At 43.7% G+C, this 19,555-nt stretch overlaps 1 protein-coding gene across 1 annotated transcript in view; it reads right to left on the bottom strand.

Moving 5' to 3' along the window:
- The window catches only part of CFAP251 (cilia and flagella associated protein 251), a 64,732-nt gene extending 45,774 nt beyond the window's left edge, over window positions 1-18,958 (bottom strand). Inside the window, exons 1-9 of the mRNA XM_044290490.1 lie at window positions 18,926-18,958; window positions 15,781-16,083; window positions 9,962-10,246; window positions 9,664-9,804; window positions 6,268-6,377; window positions 5,565-5,673; window positions 5,398-5,478; window positions 3,645-3,722; window positions 3,351-3,395 (exon numbers count right to left, since the gene is read on the bottom strand). Of these exons, the coding sequence (XP_044146425.1) occupies window positions 3,351-3,395; window positions 3,645-3,722; window positions 5,398-5,478; window positions 5,565-5,673; window positions 6,268-6,377; window positions 9,664-9,804; window positions 9,962-10,246; window positions 15,781-16,044 (1,113 nt within the window). The 5' untranslated portion in view covers window positions 16,045-16,083; window positions 18,926-18,958. The remainder of the gene's footprint in view (window positions 1-3,350; window positions 3,396-3,644; window positions 3,723-5,397; window positions 5,479-5,564; window positions 5,674-6,267; window positions 6,378-9,663; window positions 9,805-9,961; window positions 10,247-15,780; window positions 16,084-18,925) is intronic.
- Window positions 18,959-19,555: the final 597 nt, after the last annotated feature.

Here is a 19,555-nt window from a genome sequence, read left to right on the forward strand (position 1 = left end):
TAATGTCTGTTTTTGTCTTTTATTATATTCTGGCTTTTCCTTAAAGGGAAAGTAAAAAATGTTTAGTTTTTTTTGGGCTATGTATGATGCTTTTTGATAATAAATAAATGTAAATGTAGTGGTGCTATAATGTGGACCCCAGGCCTCTCTGATGTCCTGCAGGCTGGGCTGGCGCTGTGGCAGCATACGGTTGGTCAGGCAGCAGAAAGGCTCTGGGGCTGTCATTGTGCTCTGGAACTTTTCCCTTCACAGCCACTGCTATCCCTCTCTAGTACAGTGCAGACTCTGCAAGAGGCATTCCGTTTGCTCTCCGTCCTAATAGAAGTCTATGGGAATCAAAACGGATCCAGCTGGTTCCCGTTATGCAAGACGGAAAACAAATTCCTGTCGACAGGACTTTGTTTTCCGTCTTGCATACGACCCAGACGGATCGGTTATGCTTTCTCATAAACTTCTATTAGGACAGAGCAAAACGGAATGCCTCTTAAAGGTTTCCGTTTTGCATTCCATCTGGCCATTCCGTTATATTCCGTTTGAAACGGAACCTATAACGGAATGGCATAACGCAGATGTGAACCCACCCTTAGGAATAGATTGTTTCTGAATACTTAAGTGTACCGAGGAAGAAAGGAAAACTATTGAAAGCTTGTCTTTTAAGTATTAGGTTAGTACAATAAAAATTGACACACTGTTATGGAGGATCTGTGGATATAATATATATATATATATATATATATATATATATATATATACACACAGTACAGACCAAAAGTTTGGACACACCTTCTCATTCAAAGAGTTTTCTTTATTTTCACGACTATGAAAATTGTAGATTCACACTGAAGGCATCAAAACTATGAATTAACACATGTGGAATTATATACATAACAAAAAAGTGTGAAACAACTGAAAATATGTCATATTCTAGGTTATTCAAAGTAGCCACCTTTTGCCTTGATTACTGCTTTGCACACCTTTGGCATTCTCTTGATGAGCTTCAAGAGGTAGTCACCTGAAATGGTTTTCACTTCACAGGTGTGCCCTGTCAGGTTTAATAAGTGGGATTTCTTGCCTTATAAATGGGGTTGGGACCATCAGTTATGTTGTGGAGAAGTCAGTCCTACTAAATAGACTGTTAGAATTTGTATTATGGCAAGAAAAAAGCAGCTAAGTAAAGAAAAACGAGTGGCCATCATTACTTTAAGAAATTAAGGTCAGTCAGTCAGAAAAATTGGGAAAACTTTGAAAGTGTCCCCAAGTGCAGTCACAAAAACCATCAAGCGCTACAAAGAAACTGGCTCACATGCGGACCGCCCCAGGAAAGAAAGACCAAGAGTCACCTCTGCTGCGGAGGATAAGTTCATCCGAGTCACCAGCCTCAGAAATCGCGGTTAACAGCAGCTCAGATTAGAGACCAGGTCAATGCCACACAGAGTTCTAGCAGCAGATACATCTCTAGAACAACTGTTAAGAGGAGACTGTGTGAATCAGGCCTTCATGGTAGAATATCTGCTAGGAAACCACTGCTAAGGACAGGCAACAAGCAGAAGAGACTTGTTTGGGCTAAAGAACACAAGGAATGCACATTAGACCAGTGGAAATCTGTGCTTTGGTCTGAGGAGTCCAAATTTGAGATCTTTGGTTCCAACCACCGTGTCTTTGTGCGACACAGTATAGGTGAACGGATGGACTCTACATGCCTGGTTCCCACCGTGAAGCATGGAGGAGGAGGTTTGATGGTGTGGGGGTGCTTTGCTGGTGATACTGTTGGAGATTTATTCAAAATTGAAGGCATACTGAACTAGCATGGCTACCACAGCATCTTGCAGCGGCATGCTATTCCATCCGGTATGCGTTTAGTTGGACCATCATTTATTTTACAGGACAATGACCCCAAACACACCTCCAGGCTGTGTAAGGGCTATTTGACCATGAAGGAGAGTGATGGGGTGCTGCGTAAGATGACCTGGCCTCCACAGTCACCGGACCTGAACCCAATCAAGATGGTTTGGGGTGAGCTGGACCGCAGAGTGAAGACAAAAGGGCTAACAAGTGCTAAGCATCTCTGGGAACTCCTTCAAGGCTGTTGGAAGACCATTTCAGGTGACTACCTCTTGAAGCTCATCAAGTGTCACAACCAGACAGCTGAGAAGCTCTGACAGAAGCCTTTCAGAACCTCCTCCTTGAGTTTTCTTTGTTTTGAATTTCAGTTCCTCATCTCGTTAGCCTCTCTCAGCTGTCATGTAGTTGGACTGATTGCATCCCTTTAAATTCCTCCCCATAATGCATTAGTGTGCAGCTTATACAACTTCCTGGAGTGTGTGTGCATGCTGATCCTATTTTCCATCCTTCTACAAGATAAGTGCTGTACATTTATTTGTGATTCTCTGTTTGCTGGATCCCAGGTGACCCTGACTCCCTCCGTGTCTAGTGTAGGGAGCCGGTGGTCGTGTCCCCTCACTATTGTAGGGTGTTCAGGTGGTATATAGTCGAGGTACGTGGATATGCGATCATCCACCATTGGGATTTTCGCATAGGGTGAGCAGACAGGGAGAGAGCCAGGTCTGATGCAGGGGTCTCCCTTTTGTTCCTTAGTTTTGGATCCAGTGAGTCGGATATTCATTTTGCATTGTCTTGTTTCCTGTACACCTTCCGTGACATCAAGAGAATGCCAAGAGTGTGCAAAGCAGTAATCAAAGCAAAAGGTGGCTACGTTGAAGAACCTAGAATATGACATATTTTCAGTTGTTTCACACTTTTTTGTTATGTATATAATTCCACGTGTTAATTCATAGTTTTGATGCCTTCAGTGTGAATCTACAATTTTCATAGTCATGAAAATAAAGAAAACTCTTTGAATGAGAAGGTGTGTCCAAACTTTTAATCTGTACTGTACATACATACACACACGCGCGCGCGGCATGTGTGTGTGTGCTTTAGGGTGCACACCCTAATGCAATAGGCTGTGCACGCCTATGAAAAGCATAGCTCAAAAAGAACCCGACACGTGCCGCATTTACCACATTCACCAAATTGTCAGGTGAATGATGGAAGTAATGGAAACCTGCAGAACCTGACAGTGAAGCATTACATGAATATGACACAAGAGCATGTACAACTTTCAGTATAATTTTCCGTTTTCATACACGTACCCCTATTCCTCTTGTTTGATAGGGACTGACAATTTTAAAGGGGACAAGTCATAATTTTTTTGCTGAGGGCCGTATAAGGTAGCAAACATCCATTGAATTCTACAGTATCATAGATAACTTGTACATGACTGGAATTTGGGTCCACATGATTCCAGACATTTCAAGTGGCCATATAATATTTCAAGAAGGTTAACCGACCTTGTCGTTCAGTGGAGGTGCAACATATTCCAGACTCCGATTTTCCTGTGGGAAAAAAAAAATGACAAAGAATGAGTACCATCAATGTGTTCCTTTATCCTTTAAATTAAATCAAAAGCGATTAATCACAACTAGTACAGAAGAAAAAAGTACAGCTGCATGTAGCAAGTGATAAGATTTCAGCCCGAATATTTTAGATCTTTTGAAAACAGCAATCTTATGGCTGACCAAATGTTATCACGCAATAGCCTAAATGAGTGTAGGGAAAAACTAGACACGTGAAACCTTACTTACCCAGGAATAAAATATGACTTGTGTCTCACTGTTGGTGATCAGCTGTGTCTCATCTTCAGGATTAAATATAATGTATTTCTGAAGAGAGAGAAAATGAACATTTTATTTTCACCTATTCAAGCAAATGCACTTGTACAAAATGTCGATAACAGTAATACCCCACAAAGCGATGTATGTTTACTGAAGTTAAAGGGGTTTTCCAGGCTCCTGATATTGAGGACCTATCCTGAGGATAGGTCATTAATATCCGATCGGTGAGGGTCTGATGCTTCTGGTGAAGGAACTAACACTTTAAACGGAACAGAAAGTACAGCTCCATTCAAAGTGTATGTAGTGGCCATGCCAGGTTATTGCAGCTTAGCAACCATTCACTTCAATGGGAGCTGAACTGCACAGCCACTACACTGGAGCTCTACTTCCTGTACTTCCACCCTCCTAATATCAGGAGCCTGAAAACCCCTTAAATTAATGGGATCTGATCCCTCTATTGCCCCAACCACTGCTTTGTCACCCTTATCACTGGTTTCCGATCTTTTTTTGTCTTTTTCGAGTAAGTACAGCTGTGGTGAAATACAGAGCTTCCTCATCAATTACTGGTGGATATATACCACAGTAACAATAACTGTGCTGACATTCTTAAAGGCAATGTATCTTAAATGACATTAAATGATATTTCAGTTTTTACATTGGCCACAGTCACAATAACTTGTTGCTTCCTGTTTTCTGTAGCTCACTTGTCAGCTCTGCTGTTTAGACTGTAACAAGATGAGCAGAGTCATCTCATCGTCATTATTAGAGAGTGGGCAAGTTACTGACACCTCCATTGTTGGTGGCTTAGAGTACACAGGATAAAAACACTATGTACTATAGATAAAGGTAATACTGTAACAATTGAAACTGTCAATCCCTGGCCTCTAGGGGAGGGTTCTGCACTCCATCACTCCCTGCAGAAATATGTCACATGTAATCAAAAAGTGAAAAATCTGGGGCACTCACCCTTGTAGTCATGTAAAAAAACGTATTATATTAAAAAGTGAGGTGAGTACATCTCAGTGAAAAAGGCGATGCCCGTTTTGAGTGTGTTCACACTTTTACAGGCCCTTGTAGCCATGTGAAAAACTACAAGCCCATTCCAGGCCCACTAGAAAGTAAGTACCTCACTTGTTATTTGAATATTGTTCAATAAAGAAAATACGTTTCTTACATGACTACATACGGGAATGCCATAGATTTTTCACTCTGTGATCACATTTAATGCATGGACTGTTTGACCCGTTTCACGGCCGTTGAGCATCATCAGGGGGGCCCTTAGGGGTGTGCCAGTTCTATAGTTTAAATCAGTTCTCCTGCCTGTAAGATGTCCAGGAACTTTTTTTTTTTCAATATGGAGAACTGCAGATTGGTTTGCTTCCTGTTTTAGGGGGTTAGGAACAGTCTCCCAACTGTCTCTATAGTCTCTGCTCCATCTAATCACAAAGGGAAGTGCAGCAGAGACAGCAGAAGAAATGGAAGCTCCGCAAGGAACCAGTGAGCCTGTGTGTGGTAAGTGCCTTCTAGAAAAGCATTGATTCAATGGGATTTGTTCAATGCATGTACCGGAAAGTTTCCACACCAAGAGTACAAAGTAAGTGTACTGTGTGTATTGCTTAACCCCAATAGTTTCAGTTGTTACAAATCAAGCACACCCTGGGGGACAGCAGGTCTCCAATATGGCAGCCCCAGTAATAAATACAATATGGAATGCATGTCTTACCTGAAGGCCAAACTGTGCATTCAGCTCAGTTGTACAATAGGGTGTTTCAGAACCAGTTGTCCAGTCCCAAATACAGACTTTCTGGAGGGGAAAAACTGAGTGAGCCATCAAATGTATAAATAATGTAGTATGTAATGATACCACAAAAAAAAAGTATGATTAGCTACCTGAACTGTACCCCCTCCGATAGTTGCCAAGTACTTGGCATTATGTGACATAGCTATAGCAATTACTCCACCTTGAGGATGACTATGAAATATGGTGTGAACAGGAATTCTGCAAAGGAATAAAATGAACTCTTATTAGTTATGCAATAAACTAGGTATCCAAGCTGCTTTGACCTGCAAAAGGACCCGCGCATGATCACATAACCTTGGCAGGTGCTCAAGCCATACAGGAGAGTAGCAAGGAGGCAGAGGAGTGTGCATACAGTAAATGTATGAGATCTAGTCTGGGGTGTATATTCATTTAGGTGGATTGTATTTAGGCCCTGGGGTCTGTATTTAGGGATAGGAGTCTGAATTTATTTAGGGTGTCTGTCCAGAGTCTATGTTTAGGAAGTCTGGTTTGGTTATCTGTATTTATTTATGGGGTCTGGTCAGTTATGGGTTCTATATTTTTTTTTGGGGGGGGGGGGGGGGGGAATCTGTGCTGGGGATTGGGGGCCTGGAGTCTGTAGAGTGTCTGTTCGGGATCTATATTTAAGTGGTCTGGAGTAACAGACAGTTTTCAATATTAGCACTAAATGTCTATAGACACAGCATAGCGGGGTGGTCGCAGTAAGGGTGGTTGGTGGCAAGTTTTGGGAACCACTGAGGGCCTGTGGTCTATCTAATCAGACATTGGTTGAAACATAACTGCTTAACTTACCCTGAAAATGAATCCCATACAATGATGAGACTTTCTGGACCTTGGTCACCTGTAGCAATCCATCTTCTGTCCTCACTGACACACAAACATGAAATGCAGCTACAGTGACCCTAGATGTGAACATGGATGTGGATAATTATAGCAATACACTTATTATATACCACAGTTTAAATACTATAATATCTGCTCGACTTTATTCGATAATTCAGTAGAATATTTAGAGCCAAAAACATGGTTTGATCTTTTCATTCTAAATCAGAAAATCCTTCCCAGAACCAAAACAGGTACGACATATGGCTGTGTTTGTATAGAGCAGCTTTGTGTGCACATTTTTATCAAAAACAAGGTTGTAGAGAAGTTCTGCTGGCCTTCTGATGAGCAAAGAAATATGAAAATTCATGGAAAAAAAATGTAAGTAGTCTGAAAAGGCTGTTCATTTCTATTTAAACGGAACCTGTCAAAGAACATGGTTTCTGAGCTGAAGGCAGCATGTTGGCCAGGCACTCTCTCTCCATTATACTATACCTGGTCTCGGCTGGGGTGAGTTGACTTCCTGAGACAGTACAGCACCAAGGCCTACTTCGGAGGCATCGGTCTGTTCTATAAACTCCCTTTTGAAGTCGGGCGACAACAAAACTGGGGAGCCCCACAGGGCCGACTTCAAAGCGGAGAAAGTCTCTTCCACCCAATCATCTCAGCGAACCATCCCTGACTTGTGTCCCCTCAATAGTCTTGTGAATGGCGCGGCCACCGTAGCAAAGTGGGGAACAAACCTCATGTAATAGCCCACTATTCCCAGGAATGACTTTACTTGCCTAGTGGTGACCGGTTAAGAACAATTTCTTATCGGGCATCGTGGACGCTCTGGGATGCTCCTGCCGCCTGTAAAGCCATCACATGTTGTAACAGCATCTGCGATGGAGATGCAACCAAACGGAACGGAATGCATTTTGGTGCATTTGACAATGAATGGGGACAAAACTTAAGAGTTTTCTTCCGCTATGATGGATCTCAATAGCGGACTTGAAAACTCTAATGTGAAAGTAGCCTTATACTGAATCTTATAAAACTGTAGATCAATCTGCTCAGCTTCTCCTGCTCTATAACATGTTGCCTGCAAATTAATTCACATTTTCATGGTGACAGAAGAGATAATTCAGAACTGCTACCAAGAAATACATGATCCAGTGACAGATGCCAGTCACAACAAGCTTCATCTATTCCTGGGGCATACATACTTATGTACCACCACCCCATTTTGGGGATGTTCGCTTTCACGATTTAGCTCACTTCTGATCTATCCACTGTGGGAAACATTTCAATACTGTGACACAGCGAGGGGTTTTGTCTGGGAAGGCAGGTATTTTCCTCCCAACATGTGCGGCTGGGCTGGTTTCCAGGCAGGTGAGGTCAAATACCGGACCAGAGTTTAAGTGCCGGTCCAGGTTTTGGCAGCACCTGGCTTTCCTTTAATAGGCAGCTGGGCTCAGCCGCTGGGTCTGTTTTTGGGATCTGAGGCTTTGTGCCGTGCTGGAGGGCTGAGAGCCGCACGCTGGGGAAACAGGCCCCCTAAAGCCTGCTGTGGACTGCTGGAGATAGAACTGCCAACAAGGTGATTTGTTTTGTTCTGTGGACTTTCCATTGTGTGAACTAACACCAAGACTGCAAAGTGTTGTTTTGTTTTTGCCTTATGTGTGAATAAACACAGAAATTTTGCTTTACAAACAGTTTTTTGCCTCTGTACTGCATCCGCTTACCCTGCCTACCATAGCGAATTCCCACAGTACCTAGAAATCAGCTACTTCAGTGGAGGCAAATGAAGTCCAAAAGATTAAACTTTGGATGCTGTCTGTGGACACAATAGCCTAGTCTACCACATTATTTATTATTATTGTCTCTGGAAAAAAAGGTGTATACAATATTTTGGACTCAATTTGCCTCACTGTGTCACGGATGGTGTTGCAGAAAGCTGGAACTTATAAATAAACATCCGTCTGGCTTGATCCCAAACTAAGGAGCATATGGGTGAGCCCTATAAAACCCCTAGAGCTCTCCCTGACTGCTATGCCCATGCAAAGGTCTTAATGGTAGACGATTGCATGCCCTCGTACCTTTTACTATGTGACACCTGAAAACCCTATAATAGTGAGGGGACACGACCACTTAATACGGACGGAGTCAGGGTCACCTACAATCAAGCCAGGAAGGAAACACAAATAAAGGAAACAGACCTATCTGAGGAATCAGGAGAAGCAGCCTCCAGCAGTGAACACAATCCACTGGTGTAAAATAGAACTGGTGTAGTTGACCATAGCAACAAATCAGATTCCCCCTTTCATTTTGGACAGCTCCTTTGGAAAACGAAAGGTGGAATCTGATTGGTTGCTATGGGCAACTAAGCCAGTTCTACTTTACACCAGTTTGACAAATCTCACCCGGTATGTCAGCAAACCATTACACAGAGCAGTATACCAGGATCTTAGGAGCCATCAGGCCATACCCCAATGAAATTCTCCCATTAACTAGAAATTCCAGCAAGTTCTAAAGGGTCCAAACATTTGGTTGCATCTAATGTTCAAAAGCGTCATCTCGCCAGCAAAATATTTGTAATCAGACGTAATGTCCATATTCAGATGATATGAAAATATCAGATGTTCTGGTTTCACAGTAATTCTCATTTCCATAACTGAGTTTACAAACTGCAATGTTTCATTCCAAAACCTCAGGCCGCACAGTAGGCATGGAGCATATGGTAGAACTGTTAGAGCATATGGTAGAAGCAAGACGCAGACACGAGGAACATGAGTTGATTATTGGAGATAAATGCCCTATTAGTTTGGGAAGTGACTACTACTACTGTAATTAGAGCAGACAAGAGATTCTTAGCATCCTTGCTATATATAAAGGATATGGTTTACTCAGGCCATGTGCACACGTTAGGAATTTCTATTGTCCTGCTCCATTAGAGGAGGTCCAAGCACTTGACTGAACAGACCCCACTGATTATAATGGGTCTGTTCAGTTTCTGTTCTTGTCTCCTCTCTTTTTTGGTGGAATGCGCAACACAGGCCCCAAATGAAGCCCTTAGATAAATTAAGTCTCCGCTTATTAAAATTAGGGTATTTATTCCAATTATCCATAAACGTGGAAAATCCAACCCTTTACAGGATAGATAACCAGGTTAAAATGCACTTTGAGGCATGTTCACATATATTTTGTGAACTCTGATAGTCTGTTCCAGCAGAAGAACAGACTACAGGACTTCACCATATCCGGCACAGCCAGATACTGCCACGCACCACCGGATCCCCATTGACAATAATGGGATCCGAAGGGGAGCCAAAAACATGCTGCATGCATACTGTCAAATCAGTTGCACACAATATTGTATCTTACCTGTAGATGGCGCTGACGGTTCAGTGTGAAATCATGGATGACGGCAGTATGCACACACACATACACAGCCACTTGATGCTCTTCATCATGAAGATTATAAATTGGGATGTTGCCATTCATGCCAAAAGACCATGATAAATTCTGCAGAAAACATAGCCACATATACAAGTATTCATCTTAGAACGTTAGTGAATAGGAAGTGATATAAAATACACAGGTTATGGGATAGATTAAAGGAACCCAAAGCCCATCATTGATAATACAGCCCATGGTCATAACGACTATTTTTATCACTCACAAGAGGTTGATCTGTAGAAACCGAGTTTTCAACGTCAAACACGGTCCTTGGAGTGGCAATGTAGACAAGTGAGTCTTCAGGGGCTGAGACCTCTGTGTCTGCTCGTTCTTCTGCATCGTCTTTCTCATTCACATCAGCAGATATTAAGGCAAAATGATTTCTTTCATCTGACCATTGGCTCTCTGTGAGGTTATTGTCCGAAATCCTGCATGATTCCTGCACATGATTTGTAGCCTCTAATTCCTCTTTTCCTTGTTGTGACGTCTCTTCCTCTGTAACATCCTCCTATTAACAATTGGCCAAGAAACAACAATAAACAGCAAATACATAAAATAACCAGGTAAGACGTGTAAGAAGTGCAGCACATTCCAAAATCCAGCTGCTACATGCGGTTCATCTCCACAGATTAATCCAATACCAAATGTACACAACAACCTAGTTAACTACCGGTAGTTCAAAAATTATCTTAAAGGGGTTATCCCATGAGCAATGTAAAAAATGAAAATCAGACATCATATAGTACATGACAATCTCTTTCTAACAAAGCTAGAACCAGCCCTGTACCTCACATGGATCCAGAGATCTCCACATTCATTGCTCTGCTAGATTTATATCAAGCTGACAGCTCAAGGGGAGTGTCTTTTCTGCAGCTAAGGGGGCGTGTCTCAGCTCTACCTATCACAGCTCAGGAGGCGTGTCTCAGCTCTACCTATCACAGCTCAGGAGGCAGTTTCAGAATGAAACTGAGCATGTGCGGCCTACTCATTAAGTAGGTCAAAGAAATAAGAAAAAACAAACAGCAGGTGGCGCTATACTGATACACCTTATTGAATAACTCAGTGGCTATGGTAAATTTTTAATTACATGCAATTACAAAAGTATTGAAATCCAGGTGCTGGTTTGAAAACTGTAGAAAATTTTCATGGGACAACCCTTTTAAATTTAAGTGAAAAGGAAGGACCTTCATCTATAAATCAGTGCTGAGTGCAGCTACATAAGAACATCTCTGAGGCAGAATTCACATCATCGTTTAGCTTTCCATTCTTCTGATCTATCATAAAAAATTTTTTTTATATGGATCTGTTATTCTGAGCATCCGTTATGATCAGTTTGACTTAAGTCCGTTAGAGATCAATTACCTCATATTTTTGACAGGAAAAAACGTCCTGCAAAAATAACTTTTTCTCCTGTCAAAAATAACTGATCTCTGATGGAAGTGACACAAAATGATCATAACAGATGCTCAAAATAACGGATCCATTTTTATATTTTTCTGTTCTTCTGATGGATGAACTCTGTGAACTCTCCCTGTACAGCCCGTGGTGGCACTGCTAGGGAATCTAACACATATTGAAGACCTCTCCCACTGGGAAGATGGATTCTCCAAATGCCTTACGAAAACTAAAGTCCACCCAACTACTTAAAGGGGTTGTCCCACGAAAAATATTCTAGCATTTTCAAACCAGCACCTGCATCTGAATACTTTTGTAATTGCATGTAATATATTCAATAAAATATATCTGTATAGCGCCACCTGCAGTTTTTTTTTTTCCTTATTTGTTAAGGACACACCCCCTGAGGTACAGCAGAAAGGACACTCCCCTGAGCTGCAGCTTGATATAAATCTAGCAGGGCAATGAATGTGGAGATCTCTGGATCCATGTGAGGTACAGGGCTGGTTCTAGCTTTGTTAGAAAGAGATTGTCATGCCCTATATGAGGTCTGATCTTAGTCATGGGATAACCCCTTTAAGGAAGCATCGGCTTTCATCCTTCCTTATTACATCCATGTACAGGACTTCTCCCATGTGGCATCCATTCTGTGGAACTCACTGCTCTGGACAATTAGGCTAGGGCTACATGGCGACATGTGTCACACCTATCTTGCCCAACATTTATTGTAATGATAGTCCATGGTGTCGCACTGCGACTGCAACGTGACAGTTACACAAATCTCCAACCTGGATTGATTTTTTGCGACTACCATGTAGCAGTCACGGCATGTCACAGTGCGACACCATAGACCAGTGATGGCGAATCTTTTAGAGACCGAGCGCCCAAACTGCAACCCAAAACCCACTTATTTATCGCAAAGTGCCAACACAGCAATTTACCCTGAATGCTACAGTCCAATCTAGTATATCTTCCATATACTTTATCATTTAGCTATAATATCCTGCCTACATTCTGTGTGCTGCCTGTGCAGTTCATAGAGCGCCCTGCGCTGATAAATGGCCGGAAAAGTCTACACCATAGAGTAGACTATTTCCAGGGTGCGGGTGCCCACAGAGAGGGCTCCGAGTGCCGCCTCTGGCACCCGTGCCCTAGGTTTGCCATCACTTCCATAGACTATAATTACAATTAATGTTGCGCAATATTGGTGCGACACATGTAGCTGTGTAGCCCTAGCCTTAAACTGGCTTGTAACATTCCCAGCTAAAAGCAAGCTTAATTCTTTTCGAAGAGGCCTATGTCATATAGCCACAGTCCATGACTGGTACCTGACCCGATTACAAGTATCTTCCCTCTATACTGTCTTCAGCTACCTACCCTTGTTACATCTCGCTTGATAGCAGTTTTGGCTCAAATACTGACTGGGTGACAACCAGCAAATGTCAATGCAAGACTGATCCTCCAGGCAAAATGAGCACCAGGTTCTGTTCAAAATCTTTTTTAGAGCCTACATGAAGGTATTTGTCGGATTTCCCAAAGTATACCTTTAACGGAAGGCTGCGGGGGCATACAGTGGAATGTGTCTCCATTAGGCCCCCATTGTAGAAAAAAATCTCTCTCTCTCTGTACCGTATTTTTAGCCCCATAAGATGCATTTTTTTATACCCAAAAACAGGGGGGAAATGCCCCTGCGTCTTATGGAGCGAATACTAATGAGCGCTTCCATTATGGATGTGCTCATTAGTACCGGAGGACCGGGAAGCGGTGAAGGCTCTGTACTCACTGCTTCCTGGTCCTCGGCTGTCGGCTGAGGGCGCTCTGTGATCTCATCCTGTGCGCAGCCTTCACAGCGCAGCCGATAGCAGGATGAAGAGGATCGCGATGTAGGTGAGGAGCGGCAGCGTCCAGGAGCAGGAGACGTAAGTGTTTTTTTAAATTTTATAAAACATGAGGCAATATGGAGATGCTGCACACTGATGCTGGGGGCAATATGGAGATGCTGGGGACTGATCTGGGGAAATATAGAGATACTGGGGGCAGTATAGAGATGCTGGGGACTGATCTGGGGCAATATGGGGCTGATGTGGGGCAATATAGGGCTGCTGGGGGCTAATCTGAGACAATATGGAGCTGCTGGGAGCTGATATGAGGGAGGGGGCAATGGGGGCTGCTAGGGGATGATATGAGGCAAAGGGGGCTGTTAGAGGCATGGGGCTCTTATTGGGGGGTCTGATCTGAGGTCTTGTTGGGGTCTTATTAATATTGGGGGTATGATTGCTGGTCTGACCTGAGTTCTAATGAAAAAACGTTTTTTTTGGTCCTCCTCAAAAACCTAGGTGCGTCTTATAGGACGAAAAATATGTTGTGTGTGTGTGTATATATATATATATATATATATATATACACACACACACACTTGTTTTAGTCCCCCTGCATGGGAAAGCAGGCCTAGGGCATAATAAAAGGACTCTTTTGCCTGGGGCCATGGAGTGCTCCCGACACGTACCTCTTATTGTGTCACTCTTCTCATATGTTTTCGATTATAAGCTCTTACCGGCAGAGACCTCTCTCCTTCTGTCTCATCGTTTGTTCATCTGTCTGGATCACTTGTCATTTTACTTATGTGTTACCTCCCTAATTGTACAGCGCTGTGGAATATTTTTGCATGATATAAAGATGGTGGTGCAATGACTTCCACATGTATAATGCAATCATGCTGGACAGAAACTATTTTGTAATATATTCATAGATTCTATACAACGTGACTACAACTGCATGTAAAGCCACCGGCAATATGGTGGAAGACTCGGATAACGTTTTTTGAGTGTGACCCGGGGCATCCATTCTGTACCTTAACACCCATGGAACTGCCCCTAGAAGCATCAGCTTGAAGCTTTGTTATGGATATTGCAGAGGAGAAATACTTATCAACATAATTATACATCTTTTGATATTATAGCAATAAATTTGATAAAATACAAAACATCCCAATAAAAATCTGATACATTGTCCGTTGTTGAGGGCATGCCTGCAGAAGTACTGAAGGGGTTTTCCGGGACTTTTATACTCATGACCTATCCTTTCGATAGTTCATCAGTATCTGACCAGTGGGAATTGACACCCGGGACCCCCACCGATCAGCTGCTTGAGAAGGCACTGGCGCTCGCAATAGCACCTCGGTCTTCTTGCAGCTTATCCTAGGCCAATGACATCACATGGCCTAGGAGCAGCTCAGCCCCATGGAAGTGAATGGAGCTGAACACAATACCAAGCACAGCAGCTATATAATGTACACCGCTGTGCTTGGTGAGCTGAGAGAAGGTGCAGAGCTACTGCGAGCACCAGTGCCTTCTCAAATAGCTGATCGTCAACAGTCCTGGGTGTCAGACCCCCAAAGATCAGATACTGATCACCTATCTAGAGGATAGGTCACCAGTATAAAAGTCTCAGAAAACCTCTTCAAAAGGGGTTGTCTCATCATGGACAATGGAGGCATATCTCTAGGATATGCCCCCATTGTCTTATAGGTGCGGGTCCCACCGCTGGGACCTGCACCTATATTGAGAACGGAGCTCCGCAAGGTGGTGGCTGGAGGACTCCGGTCCGGCCACCACCAAGCCGGCTCCCCACAGAAGTGAACGGGAGCGTACTGCGCATGCGCAGCCCCCGCTCTCATTAATTTCTATGGGGCTGACGGAAATAGCTGAGCCAGCGCTCGGCTATTTTCCCCTGCCCAATAGAAAATGAATGGAGGGCGGCTGTGAATGTGCAGTGCGCCCTCCTTCACTTGCCGGGCTCCGTTCTCAATTTAGGTGCAGGTGCCAGAGGTGGGACTCGCACCTATAAGACAATGGGGGTATATACTAGCGATATGCCCCCATTGTCCATGATGAGACAACCCCTTTGAACTTCTTTTCTTTGATATCATGGTTCAGGCCTGGAAGCATACCCCATTAAGGATTATTACATTAGGATAACCAATAAAGCTGGCCAGACATATAAGATAACTGTGGCACAAACAATTGTTTGACCATCAGCCATCTCTCCCAATCCCTCCATACACATGCATTCTTGTCTAAGCATGCATGTGTTGTGAATAGGAGAGGTAACAAAGCCAGACACCTCTAGCGTTCGGCTTATCTCTCTGTGAACAGAACTATCAGGCATGCTGACATCCAACATGCCCAACCCTTCCCTCCTCCCACATCTGCCATCAGGGGACAGTTAAGATGCCCCCATAGACATTAGATAATCAGCCAATCCCATCAAAATTGTTGGGTTCAGCTAGCAGGTGGTAATAATGATCAAATGATCACTCTGATTTCAGATCATCCATTCATTTGTATAGTATGTACAATAGATCAATTAATGGGGTTGTCCACCTGATCGTTGCCCCCCCCCGGTCGATCAGCTATAGCATTGAAGTCAATGGAGGTAGATCTCAGTCCACTACGAAGTTGATGGAGCTATCTGCTTCCTGGCACTGTAGCCGATCAACTATCCTGAGGATAGGCAATCACTTAATAAAAGGTGGACAACCCCTTTAAAATGGCTTAAATCAAGTAAATACTATACTACAGTAACATTTCCAGTACATCTGATCTGTACCCAGTACAGTAAATATATACAATACACTGTCAGGTCTACCTCAGGGGCTTCCTTAGTTGTTACATCGTGAAACATTTCCTCGTGAGAAGCATTAGGAGACCTCTCTTCTTCAGGTACTGGTTCATTTACTTGCTCCTCCAGATCTCCACTGATGTCTTCAGGGAGATGTTCCTCAGGAGGCTCAGAGGTTGATAATATCGTCTGATCTTCATTATACGTTTCCTCTTCATAAAGTGGGACATCTTGGTCAGGGGCATTAAGAGATAGTCCTTCATCTTGTAGATCAGCATTACCTGCAGACATCTTGCTCTGCGTTGAGTTATATTATTTCTGTATAATTGTCTATGAATATTGTATAATATAAAAGACATCATATGAGCATATAGCCAATGAAGCACAAACATGCCACATTTTGGGTAGTTTCCCCTGTAACCAGGAATCCTTATTAGGGATGAGCGAATCGACTTCGGATGAAACATCCGAAGTCGATTCGCTTATCCCTACTTTATAGCATGTGCAGTTATTCACAGTCAGAGTGTGTTTTTGAATGTATGGTAATCCACTATTTAAGAAAACTAAAAATATGAAGAGCAGCAAAAATAATAAAAATAATAAAGAACATAAAACCCCTGAACTGACCGTAAGGGCATACGGACGTCACAACGGAGGCTACTAGCCAGAAAGAAATATGGTACAAATGTTAACACAGCTTTAAAGCCACCCCTTCGTTAAAGAAAAAAAAATGAACAGGAATGAACAGAAATATAACCTGGTGCCCTCCTTTTCATTTTTTCAGCTGCAGATTCCTTGGCATTTCTTCTGTCATCCAAGATGGCCGCTGCTTCTCAGACTGCCTGATGCATACTGTTCAATTGGTAATCCAAGACACTGCTCTGCTCAAGAGCTGGACAAGCGGCAAGTGTCTTGGACTACTGATCCACAGTATGCATCAGGTATTCTGAAGAACGTCGCCGCCATCTTGGATGGCAGAAGAGAATCCCGGTACGGTAATTAGTGGATCTTCAGCTAAAAAGATAAAAAGGAGATCACCAGGTAAGTATTTTGTCTGTTTCCCAGTTAACGTGATTTTTTTTTTCTTGAACCGAAGGGTCACTTTAATGGGGTTTTACCGCAATGATATCCAGGATCTCGGCAGGATAGGTAATAAATGTCTGATTACTGGAGGCCCCACTACAACAAGGGTCCAGACCCCACTGTTCCTCTGGAGCATGACTGCTCTGAGGAGGATTTTGAGGGTCAAGCATGAGCCCTGCCATCCCATTCAAAGTCTATGGAACTGATGTCGAGTACTTGACTCCTTCAGTCTGTCTCATAGACACTGAATAAGGCTACATGCACACGACCGTGCTGTTTTTTGCAGTCCGCAAACCGCGGATCTGCAAAAAACGGAAGCCGCCCGTGTGCCTTCCGCAATTTGCGGAACGGAACGGGCAGCCCATTGTAGACATGCCTATTCTTGTCCGCAAAACGGACAAGAATAGGACATGGTTTATTTTTTTTGCGGGGACTCGGATCGGAGCAACGGATGAGGACAGCACACGGAGTGCTGTCCGCATCTTTTGCAGCCCCATTGAAGTGAATGGGTCCGCACCCGAGCCGCAAAAACTGTGGCTCGGATGCGGACCAGAACTACGGTCGTGTGCATGAGGCCTAAAGCAGCACCGTGCATTCTTTACCACTGCTCCATCCAGTCTTCTCCTTAGTATTGTTGTGCAGTGAGGAGAAAAAGAAGCTCCGGGCCCCTGTCCTAGTGATCCTTGTACATCCCAGCAGTGGGGCCCCAGTAATCAGACTATCACTTTTCCTGTAGATAGGTGATAAATGTCAGTTACAGGAAAACTTGTTTAAGGCTTATTGCACACAAACGTGTGCGCTCCGTGGCCGTATTGCAGACCGCATTTGCGGATCCACAATACACGGCACCGTTCCGTGTGCATTCTGCATCACGGATGCGAACCCATTCACTTCAATGGGTCCGCAAATATGAAGATCAGGAATAACACTCTGTAGTGCTTCTGTAGGGTTCTGTTCCGCAAAAAGATAGAACATGTGTTATCTTTTTGCGGATCGCAGACTCATTAAAGTGAATGGTTCCGCAATCCGCTGCGGCTGCCCCGCGGTGGGTGTTCGTGCATTGCGGCCCGGGGCGCACAAGTTTGTGTGCAAGAGGCCTAAACAGTTGGTCATTCATTTCAATGGCCCAGATGCCTGCAGGAATATCAGCTAATTCATCCGCTGATCACAGGTGTGGCTTTTCTTAGAGAATGGGGTGCCCTGCAGACAAACCCTTTTAACCTTACACCCAAATACCCTACCACATGAACATATTAAAACAAAAAAGGGGTCATGGTGAGGCTGTAGTGGGGGCAGGGTCATCGGCCACAGCAGATTTATCATCATTTACTCCTGGCGTTAATGGTGGAGTAGATTACGGACTGAAGGAGGATGCACGTAGGTTATGAAGAGGCCTGCGTCGCATCATAATTCTCTGGGGATCAATACATGCAGGTCTTTGGTAAATGAGCCACAATGTGTGCAAAACAAACCACTAGAAAAAAAATTTGCTTATTCTGGCGTTTTTTTCATGCGTGTACGGACCCTAATTCTTATTTGCCAGGAGCCAAAAAACGGACCCAGGGCTCCATCGCACGCAGTGTGTTACATTACAATGTCAAGCAAGCACAAATTTCCATGTGATATGATGGTCGTAATCATAGAAGGGACAGGGCCCCTCTATTGGTTTTTAAAATAATGTAAAAAATAAATAAAAAATCCCATGCTGTTGTATTCATATTATTGGTAAATTGCAGATACTTGACATTGAGCGATACCATAGACAAACATTGGGTCACAATGTGCACAATGGATCAGGTACAAGGAATTAGACCCCTTCAGCTGGCACACACTAAAAATCACTACTCATCACTCCCCCAACCCCACCAGCGCTCTGCTATTATCAGAATAATCTATTCTACACGATGGATCTCAGATCACTGCAGGTATATTATATGGCAAAACATTCCAACAGTTCTGGAGACAATGGAGACTTGCTAGTAAATGATGATCACCTCCACATACTGTATCTGTACTGTGCGCACTGGGAGCTCAGCCTCCAATAATAATAATAATATTACTACATCTATCATTAATGCAGTCTACTTACAGCAGGGAACGCAGCCCGCAAGCAAGCCTCCCGTAGCGTTACCTAGCAACCGAGGAGTAAACCATACTGGGTTCCCATGGTGACACGGAAGTCACCATTTGGCCGCGCGCTAGTCATTCCTGCACTGCGCGTCGCACAGGATTGTGGGAAAGCGGTCAGTGGCTTGTATAGAAAACGAGCGGAGGAGCTGGTCACACGTCTAACGTGATATCCAGCACCTACACGTGTCTCCTCTAGGGGGCGGTATATCTCTCCATAGCACTGGTTTCTAACCTGTCCCTCCACAGCTGTTGCAAAACTACAACTCCCAAAATGCTTTGACTGGTGTCAGAGCTTATCGGGAGTTGTAGTTTTCAAGCAGCTGGAGAGTCACAGGTTGGGGGGCTGCTCTATAGCAGCTGTTATACGTAGCGTGAGGGGAGCAACCAGACTGTCAGCATGCCTCCAAGTGTCCCTCTTTTTGACCCAAGTCCCTCTTTTTGACCTGGGAAATGAATGCCTAAGGCTACATGCACACGACCGCGTGCCCCCCGTGGATGTATTGCGGGTCCGCAATACACAGGCACTGGAATGCTTCCGTGGTGTTTCTGGCCGTGCCGCCGCACCGCAAAAAAGTAGCGCATGCACTAC

Source organism: Bufo gargarizans, chromosome 1, assembly GCF_014858855.1.
Source record: "Bufo gargarizans isolate SCDJY-AF-19 chromosome 1, ASM1485885v1, whole genome shotgun sequence".
Taxonomy (NCBI): domain Eukaryota; kingdom Metazoa; phylum Chordata; class Amphibia; order Anura; family Bufonidae; genus Bufo; species Bufo gargarizans.